The 16209-nt window shown below is 44.9% G+C and overlaps 1 protein-coding gene across 1 annotated transcript in view; it reads right to left on the bottom strand.

Annotated features, from left to right (window-relative positions):
• Positions 1 to 7043: 7043 nt before the first annotated feature.
• The window catches only part of HEPACAM2 (HEPACAM family member 2), a 32135-nt gene continuing 22969 nt past the window's right edge, over positions 7044 to 16209 (bottom strand). The window contains 6 exon segments of the mRNA XM_081163090.1: positions 7044 to 8648; positions 9529 to 9638; positions 11151 to 11224; positions 11992 to 12029; positions 12162 to 12186; positions 12271 to 12396. Coding sequence (XP_081019216.1) covers positions 8639 to 8648; positions 9529 to 9638; positions 11151 to 11224; positions 11992 to 12029; positions 12162 to 12186; positions 12271 to 12396 — 383 coding nt within the window. The 3' untranslated portion in view covers positions 7044 to 8638.

Raw genomic sequence — 16209 nt, 5'->3', positions numbered from 1 at the left:
GGATAAAAGCCCACTCATCCCGGCCCCAGGTTGCGGGAGCAACGTCGTTGTTGGCTTCGGACCTTCCTGTGATCCTGATCCCTGCTCGGCCTCCTGTTCCTGACTAACCGGTACTCCTGTTCCCTGCTCGGCTTCCTGTTCCTGACTATCCAGTACTCCTGTTCCCTGCTCGGCCTCCTGTTCCCGACCATCCGGTGTTCCTGTTACCTGCTCAGCCTTCTGTTCCAGCGTTCCTGTTCCCCGCCCGTCTCTCTGCATCGGACCTCGCCCGGCTTCGTGTGGACTCTGCTACACTCACGGTACCTTACCCCCGGGACCAGCACAATACCTCTAAATAAGTCCCTTGCTCCAACAACAGTTGAGAGCACATTGAGGCCTTTTAAGCCCCCTCTCCAGACTACTTCCTCGGGGCGCCATCCCCATGTAGAATAACCTTAAAGGGGCGGCCTGTTAAAGACTGGCATTCCTCCTCTGCTGCATGGTCACCCTCGTGGTGCACTCCCTGCGCCACTGGACTGATGTGTAATAATAATAATAATAATAATAATAATAATAATACCCTGCCCATCTGGCTGGGTTTCTCCAGCCACTATGGGCGGCTTCCAACAAAAAAACTAAAATACAATAACCTATTAAACACTAAAAGCTTCCCTAAACAGGACTGCCTTCAGATGTCTTCTGAAAGTTTGGTAGTTATTTTTCTCTTTGACATCTGGTGGGAGGGCGTTCCACAGGGTGGGTGCCACTACCGAGAAAGCCCTCTGCCTGGTTCCCTGTAACTTGGCTTCATGTAGCGAGGGAACCGCCAGAAGGCCCTCGGAGGTGGACCTCAGTGTCTGGGCAGAACGATGGGGGTGGAGACGTTCCTTCAGGTATACTGGACCGAGGCTGTTTAGGGCTTTAAAGGTCAGCGCCAACACTTTGAATTGTGCTCGGAAACATACTGGGAGCCAGTGTAGGTCTTTCAAGACCGGTGTTATATGGTCTCGGCGGCCGCTCCCAGCCACCGGTCTAGCTGCCGTGTAGTGGGAGGCACCTGGTTCCTAAGGGGAAGGTGCCTGTGAGGGTCTGGGTTCTGGCCCTACAAAGCCTGGTGTTTGGGGAGGATCCCTGGGGGCTATTGTCCCCAAGCATCAGATGCAATGATCTCCCAGTCTTCAGCTCTGAGCCATGTACCTGACCTGCAGCCTCCAACTCTGTCAAGATTGCAGCTACCCCACCACAACATGTGCCACCTGTGGCAGCTGCCCACACTGCTTAGCAGTAGGGTTCATTCTTCCAGAGGCAATGCAATCCAAAATTGGACCCAACAGAGGCTTGACTTATACTCAGTGGATTGGTTAACTGTTAATCACATTAAACATATTAGCTCGGTGTGTGTGTGGAATGTTTAGGAACCTGTATATGTCAGTATATGTCTACAGGTTAAAGCAAGTATGCATGAATTATCATTTCCTGAAACAGAAAGGGATACACGTGTAAATATTTGCCAATAACAGAGGCCACATTGACTGATATGAGGTGATCTGTTAAGTACTTGGGTCCCAAATCATTTAAGAGTTTATATGTCAGCATTGACATCTTAAATTGAGCTTGATAACCAGTAGGTAGCCAGTGCAGATCCTGCAGAATAGGTATTATATGACTCTAATAATAATAATAATAATATTTATACCCCGCCCATGATGGCGAAGGTGGTTCTGTTAGATTGCGAACCAACTGAAAGAGTCTCCTGCTGCTGTTTTCTGCAGATGCCATAGAGGCGGCGAAGAAAGTCCTCTTCGCCATCACTTCACCACTTGGTAGCCTCGACGTTAAGCTCTAAACCGTTTCCGGTCCGATTCAGAATGAATTTTCTGCCACTGGCGCTCTAGCCGTCTCAGTGATTGTTTCATCACCCTCAGCTCTGGGGAAAACTACGGGGCTCCATGCAACCGGAGAGGGTGCTTCAGAGCCAGTCAATAGCCCTGGTTAACTCTGCATTCCAGCAGGACACCAGGGAATCAGCTGAAAGGCCATCAACATGGGATAAAACATCCCCTACCAATCTTTGGAAACCATTTGGATCCATTAAATGGCAGGGCGGACCATCTGAATTGGTCTTACCTCCCTGCAGAGGGGAAGGGTCGTGGAGAAGTCCAGTTGCACCAGGAAGCAATCCGACCATGGCACTTCTTTTGTTTCACATTTACTTAGTGTCAGATCACCCACATCCATAGAGGTAAACACCAGGTCTAAGGCATGTCCGTGACTATGAGTTGGGCCAAACTTATTCAGGGACAGCCCCATGGAGGCCATGCTTTCCACAAAGTCCTGAGCAGCCCCTTGTAAGGGCATGTCAGCATGGATACTAAAATCCCCTAGGAAAACCAAACTAGGTATCTCCAGGAAAACATCCGCCACAATCTAAAGCAGCTCGGGCAGAGAATCTTTGGTGCAGCGGGGAGGTCGGTACACCAAAAGGAATCCTGTACTGCACCTATTGCCCAACTTCCAGAACATGCACTCAGAAAACTGGGTCTTCCCAATAGGATGCCTGGTGTCAGCTAATGACTTCCTTAGAAATCACTGCAACCCCCCCCCCCCGCTTGCTGCCCATATGACCTGGGTTGCTGTGCATAATAGAAACCTGGTGGGCAAGCAGCGGCAAGGACAGGCCCATCTGCTTCATCCAACCAAGTCTCTGTTACACATGCTAGGTCAAGTCCTCCAGAGAGCCAGTGTGGTGTAGTGGTTAAGAGCGGTAGTCACGTAATCTGGGTGACCGGGTTCGCGTCTCCGCTCCTCCACATGCAGCTGCTGGGTGAACTTGGGCCAGTCACACTTCTTTGAAGTCTCTCAGCCCCACTCACCTCACAGAGTGTTTGTTGTGGGGGAGGAAGGGAAAGGAGATTGTTAGCCGCTTTGAGACTCCTGAAGGGGAGTGAAAGGCGGGATATCAAATCCAAACTCTTCTTCTTCTTCTTCTTCTTCTCCATCAACGATCAAGTTGTGGATGGCAGTGGTCTTATGAATCACTGACCTGGCATTGCACAGCAGCACCTTCAGGTCATGTGGGTCTTCATTGCTGATTCCAGTATCCTTCCAGTCAAGACCAGACCCAGAGGCAGGGATAGTCCTCAAACAACAACTCAACCTGCCTCCTCGGTAATGACATGGTCTGGTCTTAGCATAACTCCTTCTCCTGCCCGTGATCACTGAGATCTGGTGTCCCAGTGCATCCCCCCCCCCCATGGAACCTGCCCCAGCCATTCTGTTGGCTGGGGCCCACTCCCAGGCAGCCCTGACCCTCTCCCCTTCCGAACAGAATATGTTCTACAAACTATACAATAAACCAATAAAACAGTAGCAGCTAATTAAAAAAAGAAAAACGAACAAAAAATTACAGTTATACTAAAATTAAACTGACTCCAAGCTGTTTATCCCACGCCGAAAAGAACAAAACACAAAAACAAAATTTAAAATACCACAGATTAAAAACTATTTTAAAACATTTAGGACTCACAGCAGGGCAATGTCCCTCCAGCCTCTCAGGAGTCTCTTATGCGGAGCAGGGTGAGTCTGCTCCCCGCCTCCTAGTCCAGGGGCAAAGGGCCTTGCAGGGAGTGGACTTCACACTCACAGCAGGGCACAGAGAAACCTGTGAACTCTGCTGCATTCTGCATTAGTGGAAGTTTCTGGATTGTCTTCAAGGGTAGCCAGCCCTACAAAGAGTGCATTAGAGTAAGCTAAATGCAAGGTTGCGAGAGTGGATATTACTATAGTAAGGCTATCCTAATCCAGGAGTGGCCATTGCTGATGAATCGGTCATTTGTTGCTAAGTCAGTCTTTTCAGCTTCTGAGTGCTGTCAAAATGTTAGCCTGACCTGTTTTCGTCTCATGGAAGATTAAGTGGCTTTAAAATGTACTTTCTTTTTGTTCACGGCATACCTTTGTGCATTCATTTTAATCCTGGGTGTTGGTTTTCTGAAATCATATCATCATAACCTGTTCATATACTTGGTTTCGTTTCTGTGGAAATCAAAACTCAAGAGTTGTTTCGTTTTCTAACGAGCTGTGATAACCTTTCCCATTTTATACAATAACTGGGGGTCTGCCCTGCACAGATCCCTTTCAACCTTGGGCACTGGAGGTTGAAAGAACATGGTAAGTTATTTTTCTGGAAAAAAACACCAGGAGAGCCTGCTGAATGACGCCGATGGCCCATTATGGTCCAGCCCCCTATTCTCACAGCGGCCCACCAGATACTTGTAGGGAATCCCTCGAGCAGGATCTGAGCAGAAGAGTGTGCTCCCTTCCTGTGGTTTCCAGCAGCTGTGGAGGCAGCCCATAGCCACTATGACTAGTAACCATTGAAAGCAGTCTTTGTGAATTTGTCCAATCCTCTTTAAAGCCATAATAATAATAATAATAATAATAATAATAATAATAATAATAAATAATTTATTTTTTAAACCCGGCCATCTGGCTGGGTTTCCCCAGCCACTCTGGGCAGCTTCCAACAAAACACTAAAATACAATAACCTATTAAACATTAAAAGCTTCCCTAAACAGGGCTGCCTTCAGATGTCTTCTAAAAGTTTGGTAGCTATTTTTCTCTTTGACATCTGGTGGGAGGGCGTTCCACAGGGTGGGCGCCACTACCGAGAAGGCCCTCTGCCTGGTTCCTTGTAACTTGGTTTCTTGCAGTGAGGGAACTGCCAGAAGGCCCTCGGCGCTGGACCTCAGTGTCCAGGCAGAGCGATGGAGGTGGAGACGCTCCTTCAGGTATACTGGGCCGAAGCCGTTTAGGGCTTTAAAGGTCAGCCCCAACACTTTGAATTGTGCTCAGAAAAGTACTGAGAGCCAGTGTAGGTCTTTCAAGACCGGTGTTATATGGTCTCAGCTGCTCCCAGTCACCAGTCTAGCTGCCACATTCTGGATGAGCTGTAGTTCACCTTCAAAGGTAGCCCCACACAGAGCACATTGCAGTAGTCCAAGCAAGAGATAACTAGAGCAGTGTTTCCCAACCGGTGTTCCGCGGCACACTAGTGTGCCGCGAGATGTTGCCTGGTGTGCCGCGAGATGTTGCCAGGAGGGAGGCGGGCGAGTCCAAAAAAGGTTGGGAAACACTGCTCTAACACACGCCAGCCGGGGTCTGCCTCCGCGTTGCATCAGCTTCCTCGCTCTCGACGCTCTGCTTGCCAGCCTGGTGGCCTCTGCCCCGCCCCGAGACTGGAAGGGAGGGGCGGGGCTTCCACTGCGGCTGCGTCTCTGGCTCTTTCGACTCATTCCTCCTCCGAGTGGGCTTGAAAGAGCGGCCGATGGATGAATCGGCCGGCGACCCTGAAGCCTTGTGCAAAGTAGAGGAGGCGGAGAAGCGACGGCAGGGAGCTTAGGCTCATTGCGGGAAGTCAAGATGGCGGCGGGTAAGTTTGGGAAGCAGCTTTTTCCCTCCGCCGCCCCCCTCTCACCGGGAATAAAGGGGGCCCCGCTGGGGGGTGACGTTGTAGAACGCAGAGTTCTTATTTTGGGAAGGTTTGAGGGGTCGGACTAAGCGGGTTGGGGGCTGGTCTGGGCTTCCGCTCCCTCCCCTCCCCACGGAGTGTACCTGCGGTGCAAGGAGGCGCTCTGAGCCACTGCTCTGGGAAAGGAAGGAGGGCGAGGCGGCCTGGCCAAGTGCAGGGGAGACCCGTAGTGGGGAGCAGGGGGAGGAGGAGGCACCGAGGAATGGAGGCGGGGGAGACTCCCTCGCTTTGCAGAAACTGCAAAAAACGAGGCAGGAATTGGGTTTGTTTTTGTAGCTCAGGACGTGCTTCGCTTCTGGTGTGCCTAAGGCGGCCGCCCCAATTATCCCCTAGCCCGTCTTTCCAGGTGCTGCCCCCCCTCCACAAAGGGCCATAGAACTGTAGAGTTGGCAGGGGTCCCAAAGGTCATCTAGTCTTAAGTTTCTCTTTCAAAAAGGAAACGTGGGTTAAAGCGGCGACGCCGCCCCCCACTCACTTTCCTGCTCTGGCTTCCCTAACAGTTGCGTCACTGGATCCAGCCCCCTTTTCCACAGGTGACACGGGGCTGGAGGGAGGGAAAGAGGGCTTTACGTCGCACACAAAGGCAGCCTCCTAGAAGCGCTCTGGGCCGGCGCCGTTTCGCCGAAGGCGCCGGAGGACCCCCACCCTCAGCTCCTTCAGAAAGGACTGGAGCGGAATAGCCCTTTCTCTTCTTCCCCAACCCTTGTCGTTGGAGGAGTCCCTCAGTCCCTCGCTTTGCTGCCTCCCCCCCCACCCCCAAAGCTTGGAGGTTCCCTGGCAAGGGGGAGGGAAAAAAATTGAAACTTACACTTTCGTGCATCCCTCCCGGCGTGACGCTGCGCGCTGACGTCACGGGGCTGTAATGGTGGTGTGCCTCGAGATTTTTTTCATCAAACAAGTGTGCCTTTGCCCAAAAAAGGTTGGGAAACACTGAACTAGAGCATGCACCACTCTGGCGAGACAGTTTGCAGGCAGGTAGGGTCTCAGCTAGCATACCAGATAGAGCTGATAAGCAGCTACCCTGGACACAGAATTGAACTGTGCCTCCATGGACAGCTGTGAGTCCAGAATGACTCCCAGGCTGTGCACCTGGTCCTTCAGGGGCAAAATTACCTCATTCAGGACCAGGGAGTCCTCCACACCTGCCCGCCTCTTGTCCCCCCAAAACAGTACTTCTGTCTTGTCAGGATTCAACCTCAATCTGTTAGCTGCCATCCAAGTAGGTGGACATTGCTGTCTCCTGTGGGAGCAAGTTCCAAAGTTTAACAATATGCTGTGTGAAGAAGTACTTTCTTATATCTGTTCTGAATCTTCCAACATTCAGTTTCATTGGATGGCCATGAATTCGAGTGTTCATGCCATGCCATGCCAGGCATAATTTTATAAACTTTTATCGTGTTGCCTCTTACATGCAGCTTATAGGGTTTTCTGTTTTAACACTGGCATGCTGGAGTAGTGTATCAATCCTACCAGAGCACATAACATGAAGAAAAACCAAAGCAACGAAAGTTATCCAGTTCACAGAAAAGAAAACAAAGAGGTCCAAGCAGTTGTGATTATTTTAACTAGAGTGCCAAGCAACCACCTGTGTAGTTTCAAGCAAGGCAGTAAAAGAATCCCTTTTTAAAATTCAAAATCTCATCAAATTTATTACATAAATTCGTCATAACATATTAAACTTGTTACATATTGAATTCAACATGTGCTTTAACAATATTGAACATCACAAAAGTATCTGATTGTCACTGCAAATTTTAATTAAGCTTTCAGCAAAACCCATCCAGATTCTGTCTATAATAAAGTTTTGGGTGATTGTTTTTCTCTCATTAGTACCACATTTTGGCTGCATTTAGATATCTTCTCTGGGTGTGTGGACTCTGGTGTGGCTGCAGGAGGCAGATAAGAAGTTTCTGCTACCATTTTAGTTTAACTGTCATTGAACTCCTACAGTTTCCAAATTCCTTCTTGCGGCCATGGCAGAAGAGAACAGAGATGCACAAACTTCTTAATATTTTTAATTTTAATTTGTCTAGTGTTTTTGCAGTAGTTACCATATAGGGGAATGATTTTTTTTCGTCTCTGCAAAATCATGTTTTTGGTGAAGAGGCACAGTAACAAAGGGTAGAATTTATTTGGGGGCTTGAACTCACAACCCATCTCTGCATCGCACCGAGGGTCAAAACAGACTCCAGATTATTCCTACAGTAGCTGCATGCTCCCCTTGACCCAGATCAGAACTGTGGTGAAGAAAAAGAGTTAAAGTCTCTTCCTTCCATGTGAGGGTACTGGGGGGGGGGGCTATAACTGCTATTTACTTTATAAAAAGATACTAAAATATGGATTAGTAGTTACATAAATAATGTCATGCCTGCTTTTGTCCCTGTTTGTAGCCTTGGGCAAATCACCTTTCTTCTCCTAACCAGGTTTCTCCATGGCTAATACGTAGGGTTTCCAAGATGGAAGGGAAGATATGGCTGAGAATGGTTTAGGGTTAGGATGCAAAGGATTTGTAGTACCTTCTCCTTTAGGAGGCCCTAGCCATCACTGAATACATATACATACGCACATACATACATATTTACAGTTTTGAAATATAGCAGTCACAGCGAATCACTTTATACATTATTTCAGTTGCAATGTTCACTTAATGCAATGTTCACTGACTTTAGAAAAAGCAGGTATTTGCTAACAAACACCTATCATGCTGCTAACATATACTTATTTATCGTTATTTACAGTACAGGCTGATGTAAAATCTTAAGGGCACATTCATCTTAGTGTCCTTTTTAAAAAAAAACAAAAACAAAAAAAGCATTAGAGATCCTTCTCATTGGGCACAGATGGCAGCAAGCCAATATTTTAGAATACAGTAATGGAATAGCCAACACTTAGACATTTCATTGTTGGATTTGTAACTTTTACAGTCTAAATTGTAATCAGCAGCTGTAAGCAATATATAATTTAAACAAGGCTAATATATATATATAACATTAGAAATGTGCAAAGAAGCTTATTAAACTTGAGATGGCATTGTCATTAGAAGCGACAGGTCGATCCTTTCCCATGCTGTGGCATTTGTTGCTTCTTCTATTTCCAAAAACAGATTTCATCCCTATGCTTTCATTTTCTTTTCATGTGCCTCTAGGAGGGGAAAAAAAATCAAACTCATATTGAGTCACAGTTCCTGGTTGAGAAGACTGTGTGTAGAGCTTTTAAACTTCATTCCATAAACAATACCAACAAATTCCAGAGGGGCAGTGTGTTGCAGCAAAACAAACACCACAAAGCGATGTCTTAAGATATCCTCATTGCAAACATTTCCTTAAGCATTGCAAACTGTTAAGTAGGGTGGGGTGTAGCGGACAGAATGTTGCACACTCAAGTCATGCATACACAGAATATAAATGTGATAAAGTCCTCCGTGCTGTAAGCTTATAGCATGACACAGATGAAGTAATGTTTGGAGAGGTAAAAAACCAAACCCAAACCCACCATTTGTAAAATATATGTAAGAGAGAGCTCTCTGGAATGAAAATCACTGTCATCCAGATGTTTCTTCATATTTTCTGCTAAATTTTATTTACTGTAATTCTTAACAATTCCCAGAATGGAAACCATTTTAGTGAGTCTGTGTTAGTTGTGTCTGATGAAATGGATTATAGCCCATTAAAGCATATGCCATAATAAATTTGTTAGTCTTTAAGGCACCACAAGACTTTGTTATAATTCTGATGGTTTTAATTATTCTGATTTTTGTATTTTCCTTCTTGGAAATACCCAATGGCATTAAAACGCCAGGCTATATGTTTTTTAATAGATTGATTGACTGATATAAAATCAAATCATGATTAACAAATTACCATTATTATAATATTGGAATTATTGTGAAAACAATAAATATTGGGGGGGGGGGGATGGGACAAATTTTGTCCTTGTTCAGGGCACCATATTACTAAAGTCCACCCCTGCCAGGCAGTCTCATTGTGCAACCTGGTTGACAAATTAGGTTTGCGCAACTTACTCTTGACGTTCTTGATATTGTTCAGGAATGTGCCGAATAACTTCATAAACTGTTCCATTAAAATCCTGGCCTTGTGCAGTATCAGAGACAGAAACTGACCAACTTGACACCTGAAAGGAGGAAATAATGTTTTTCTCTGAGCAAGATAGGCAAAACTAACATGGAAGCCTAAAACAGAGCCAGTGAGATGTAGGCCTTATTTGCACAAGAGGGTCAACCAATCAATGGTTTATGGTCTCCTAGAGAGGAATTTGTACCCATTTTGTTCCTCCCCGGCCCTTATAGCACAGGACAGTGTGGTGCAGCAGCTGCTAAGCCAATGTTTGGCTTAATGCAGGCTTCCTCAACCTGGGCCCTCCAGATGTTTTTGGCCTACAACTCCCATGATCCCTAGCTAGCAGGACGAGTGGTCAGGGATGATGGGAATTGTAGTCTCTAAACATCTGGAGGGCCGAGGTTGAGGAAGCCTGGCTTAATGTGTTGTCTGGCTATAGATTGTAGCTGGGGAGGACAGGCTTTCTTTCTTTCTTTCTTTCTTTCTTTCTTTCTTTCTTTCTTTCTTTCTTTATAAAATACATATCCCATTTTTTCACCATCTAGATCTCAAAGTGGCAAAAGGTGACAAAAATATACAACATGCCATGTTTAAGACATAAATTTAAAATCTCAGAAATTTAAGCATGAGAAAAGAAATGTTCAGAGAAGCATTTATAATGCAAATAGCATCCTGAAATATATTAACTAGGCATTTGAAACTCCACAGGGTCAATGCCTGTCTGACTTCTAGTTGGAGGGAGTTGGGTTCATAACACCAAAGGCACAGCTTCATGTTGACATGAATTGGCCTTTCAATAGCTGGCGAATCTGTTCCTGGATCTAGACTGGCCTCAGATCTAACATCCTTTTTGAGCAGGATGAATTCTGGTCTGTGCACATTTAGGGAACCTGCAGTTTCTCAGTGTGACTTGAAGTTCTTAAGATTGAGGAAGTAGAATGAAGAAGAAACAGCAAAGGAAACAGACAGGGTCCTGTGTGTGATGTGGGCATCCGTTCATTTATTTTTTGGGCAAGGTGAGTTTTCATCTATACACATTAAGGCACTCTGTAGCATTTGGCTATTTATTTCATTCATTGGTACCATCCCTTTCTTCCAAGTATCTTAAGGCAGCACATACGGTATTATTTCTTCCTCTGTTTTATCTTCGCAAGAAATGCACACCACCCTGTTGTGAAACAGGCTAGGGTGAGAGAGGGAAACTGGCCCTACGGCAGCCAGTGAGCTTTATAGCTCTGTGGGGATTTGAACATGAATTTATGGAGTCCTAGTCCAAAACTCCTACCACCATGTCAGACTGGCCTTATAGTGTAGCTTTTCAGTGCCACTAAAAGCTCAGAAGATTTGGGAAGTAGTTATCACACTCAGAATGAAGAAGTAACAATGGAGGACACAGACCATAACACAAGAGTCAGATTCAGAGTTGCTAAAATGAACCGCCTTCCTTCTTTATGAATATATCTATATTTCTGTTTTTGGAAGCCTTTAAACCAAGGGCTATTTCTGTTTTGTAATACTGCCGGCAAAATGGCTTTTCAGATATCCATGCAGAGATATAAGCACTTACCCTTGAAATTCCTGCAGCGTCAGGAAAGGCAACAAATTCATATATTCCAAAATCATCTAGCGCGTTTTCATGCCCTAAAAGTGCCGATATGTAAATAAAGAGAAAGTAATAATTATGGACAATTGTGTTCCACCTCAGGTTCAGTCTCAGGTTCAGTATGAGAGTGTGTGATTTGCAGAAGTGGGGCGCCATTTTGGCACCCTAGAGGACCCCATCTTTATCTTCCCCTGTGGGCCAACTTTGGCAGGTGGTTGTAACCACTCACCTGTCGATAATCTGACATCGTAATAACTGGGAGCAGGATTAAACTTTCTGTTCCTCAGATAAAGAACAGGAGGCTAAATTCTGCTCTCTGCAGGAGTTGACTATACCTACCAGTTCATCCTCGCCAAACAGGCAAAACACCTACACACACTCTTAACAAAACAACAACAACACCACAGATGCTAAAAATCAAGCAAGCCCTGCTCAAAGCAGGCAATCCACCTCCACTGAGGGAGGGGCAGGAAGGCCTTGGCAGGCACCAAATGGGGTTCTAAGGGCAACATGGTGCCCATGGGCTCCACATTGGGGATTCCAGATGAGTGTTTTCCTTTATGGCGAAAATAGGAGGTTCATGGTGCAATTTAGATGAGAAAAGCAGCAAGTAACCCCCAACTCCCAATTGTAGCGCTATCCCACTGCAGTTTGCTCCCCCTTCCTTGCAAGATACTGCTTTTAAGAAAAGGCTTAGAAACCTAATCATTATCTAACTTGTCGTTTTGCTGTCCTCCTCTCTTTGATTCTTTTGAAAGCTTCTAAAGTGGTCTATTTCCATTTAACTCTTTATATCATATATTACCTGAAATAGTTTGTGCTTTTCTGTAATCTGCTTCAGGCCTGAAACATTAAACAGAAATACAATTATTTCAAATTCAGCGCGGAATCGTAGGCAGCAAAAAGATGCTGTGTCCGTCCCCCCCCCCATCTTTTAAAAGCTTCGTGTAGACAAATGATAATTAAGTTTTCTACCTGGTCTGCAGCTTCTGCTGTAGAACTGAAAAAGAGACAAAGAACAATCAGCCCTTTTTGTTATGGTTTACAGAAGCTTTGAATTTATTCCGGCGTTAATTTAACATACCTTTATGAGGCTGGAATCTTTTCCATAACGCTAGAAGGAACATTGATACTATCAAAAATAAGGAAATTCCACATATTATTCCTAGTGGAGACAAATATTTTTCTCTTTGAGCCAGCTGCTCCAGTCCTGCGTCAGAGAAGAACAGAAGTTGATATTTGATTTGCACTTATCATTCTGGCCAGGCCTATAATGCAAAACATTGCACATAGCAGTGCTCTGGAGCTAAAGCATCAACACTGGTTCAAATAGTGTAAATATCCCAGGGATTGCTTTTTCCATTCTAGTGTCTGCATGCCACCAGTGGAAAATAATTATTAAATACGATTTAACTGGTCCTGAAACTTATTGTTTCTTCTTCTGACTTTACTTGAGTTGCAGAGAAGAGCAGAAAATTACTTTAGTCCTTTATTTGGCCTGGTTTCTGTGTGGATCAAGTTCAAGAGTTTGTGGGTAATGTGATGACAGTAGGAACAAATGTGTTCTGTGAACATGTACACGGGGCCATGATGGTTGCTGCCCATTGGGGTTGACCAGTGTGGCGTTCATACGGAGCCCCCGGTTGTCTCACAGACTATTGATCCGTACACCACTAATCCACTGCCACCAACCAGATCCCGGTAAATCACTTAGTCTCAGTCAGGTTCTTAAGTTAACAAAGAAGAGTGTAGTTTACTGCAAACAAAAATATACTTTAACTGCATTCAAAACGTTACGCTTTACCTTCTTAGTCTTATTTTATCCTGTCTCTAACTCTTCTATTTCCCCTCACACAAGAACCAACTGCACTAACTGTCTCTCTACAGTGGTACCTCGGGTTAAGTACTTAATTAGTTCCGGAGGTCCGTTCTTAACCTGAAACTGATCTTAACCTGAAGCACTACTTTAGCTAATGGAGCCTCCTGCTGCTGCCGCCACGCTGCCCGAGCACGATTTCTGTTCTCATCCTGAAGCAAAGTTCTTAACCCGAGGTACTATTTCAGGGTTAGCGGAGTCTGTAATCTGAAGCGTATGTAACCTGAAGCGTCTGTAACCCAAGGTACCACTGTATTTCCAACTGTCTGCCAACTGTTTTCCCATCCAACTAAAACCAACCAATCCAAACCTCGGGCTAAGCTCTTTTATAAACAGGTAGGCTCCGCCTCTGGCTTTTCTATTGGTCTACCTATTAACTCTTTCTCTCCCCCTGTACAGACATTTTAAAAAAGAATGGGCAAATGCCACATCCAGGCAGAAGGCAGAGAGGAGTTGCCAATTGGAGGTGGAGCCAGAGCCAATGACAACTAATTCTAGTCCCCTGCCCCCCCCCCATATCCCTGAGCAGTTCTACAATGGCAGCCCTGGCATTAAGGAGGAGGAACCTGAAAGGCAAGGTCACCCCCCAGCATGTAAAAAGGTAGGCAGGCTGGGAACTGGCTGAAGACAGAGAGGTTGGTGAGGCAGTGTCCCATTTGACCAAATTTGTTTAGCCTCCACTGGCGTGGAGTGAAGCTGTTCTGGGGAACACCAACAAACACCTTACACCAAGGACCACAGCTATTTTGAGATCAGTTTTGGTAAGAGTTGCATAGCCTTGACTTTCTTCATTCTACTCTTCGTTCGGCTGTTGCATTTGCACATTCAAAATGTGCAGCAGCAAATTTGCTGCCCACTTCCTGCTGTGCGCTCTCTCTCTCTCTGCTGTTTTCCCCGAAGCAAAGGATTTATGAGATATTTATTTAGCTTATTTGTGCATTTGGATTTTAAATACCGTATTTTTCGCTCTATAAGACGCACCAGACCACAAGACGCACCTAGTTTTTGGAGGAGGAAAACAAGAAAAAAAATATTCTGAATCTCAGAAGCCAGAACAGCAAGAGGGATCGTTGCGCAGTGAAAGCAGCAATCCCTCTTGCTGTTCTGGCTTCTGGGATAGCTGCGCAGCCTGCATCCGCTCCATAAGACGCACACACATTTCCCCTTACTTTTTAGGAGGGAAAAAGTGAGTCTTATAGAGCAAAAAATACGGTAGTTGAAGTTTTTAAATTTTAGAGGCTTAATTTATGTTTTTGCACATTGCACGTTTTATTGTTGTCAGTTGCTTTGACACCTACATGGTGGAAAGTGGGGTTCAGATTTTTAAATAAGCAGTGCATTCATGGTGAAATATGAAGGGGGGAGAGACTAGACGTCACTGCAACCTGATACTGTGCAGATAAATGTACTTAGGCATATGCCTTAATTTGCATATAATCAGGCTGCCACTGTCAGTCAGCAGTAACGAGACCCAAACTGTGGAATCAAATGTAATGGATTTTTAGATGAAATATAATTTGTAGACAGTTTCCTTTTTGGTAGTGTCGATTCACAAGATGGATACTGGATTTGCTTTCGTTCTGGGTTAAGCCAGGAATGGAAATAGCCAGCCCTAGGCTATTTTCTATGAACCTGTTATGCTCTGCTTTCATTATTTTAAAACATCTCTTCACCTTTCAATGTTGGAACGGTTCCTCATGGGTTGCACTTGCTGTGGCTGCATGCGGCCGCTAGAGGGCACTCACACCTCGTTCTAATTACTTCAGTTGTGGCTTCGCTTGTATGACAAGCGAAAATTCGTAGTAACATCTTAGAACTGCCCCAGAGTGTCTTGTCGAGGGCGCACCTCCCTCCTTCAAATCTCCAACCTCCTAACTTCCCTGGCTTTGGCACTGGGATCAACCATCGGCCTAGGAGAAAGCCAGCCCAGATTATCTGTGATCTGGATCCACGTTTGCCAGCTGCCTTGCAGGCTGTTGCAGTGCGATGCACCCTTCAAAATGAATGCACCCATGACAGCTTTGTGACGCTTACCTAACAATGCAGCTGATGTTGCTTCATTTGTTCCTTTTCATATCTAACAGCTGTTGGCACAGTTGGGGAGTGTTGTGGGTTACACAGAAAAGATGGGTTTAAGGAAAAAAATGTGGGTTTCTTCAATCCAGTTATATATTTGAAGTTGTTAGATACTTCGGTTCATAGTTTAGCTAAACATTATACTTTCAGATAGGATTTGCTTTATGCTTCATTTACATTTTCACTGAAGCTGTTTAGCAGTTCAGAATTAAAAAGTATTTTTTGTTAAGTTAGAGGAGTTGGATAAGTAGGTAAACTGATTATATTACTTCATGCAAGGAAATCTACTTACCAGGTAGGAGACCAAATTAATTATATATTTATCAGCATCTTCCTAGAATTTTAGCCCACTTCTTATAGAGGTTGCCATATTTCAGACATTTTCCCGATTTCCACCCGGACACTGCTGCTGACTGCGGTATTCCGGATATGTCTGGGAAAATCCGGACGTATGCCAACCCTAATTTCTTATCATGCTCACTTCACATGTATTTCCTTAGGGACAGATGAATCTGCTCGTTTCAGTTTCTAACTTGTCCAATCTTAAATTCCTAGTTTTCCACATTTCCACATCAGTTTCTGAATTTATTTCAAGAAGTCATCATGAAAATTGACCAGCATTTTAGTACTAATTTCTATTCATGTGCACAATTTTGCATGCAACCTTGCCTAATAAGCACATTTTTCCAAAGCATATTTCCTCTTATATTTATATTTCTCCTAATATAATGCATTTTGTATGCATTTTCAGCAATATGTCCATTTTTATGCACATTTTACCTCAATATATGCATTTTTGTTCACATGTGCCCTTCCCCCCACCCCACAGAATTACAGTTCCCAGGAGACAGGTAAATAGCATTAAACCATGTTAACAACACCCACATCACCCACAATACATTGAGGCACAGAGATGAGACAAATGTTACTTCTGTGGACATAGGAATTTTCGAGTAAAAATTGAACTGTAACTCAGAGCACATGTTCAGCATCACATCTGATTCATTATCTCCCTTTAGCTTTTTTGATATATGAAATGATGCCACACCCTAAAGACTGTGGACTGGTGCA

The sequence above is a fragment of the Podarcis bocagei genome (assembly GCF_964188305.1).
Source record: "Podarcis bocagei genome assembly, chromosome: 12".
NCBI lineage: Eukaryota > Metazoa > Chordata > Lepidosauria > Squamata > Lacertidae > Podarcis > Podarcis bocagei.
The sequence above is the reverse complement of the archived record's forward strand: the minus strand, read 5'-3'. Positions and strand labels throughout refer to the sequence as shown.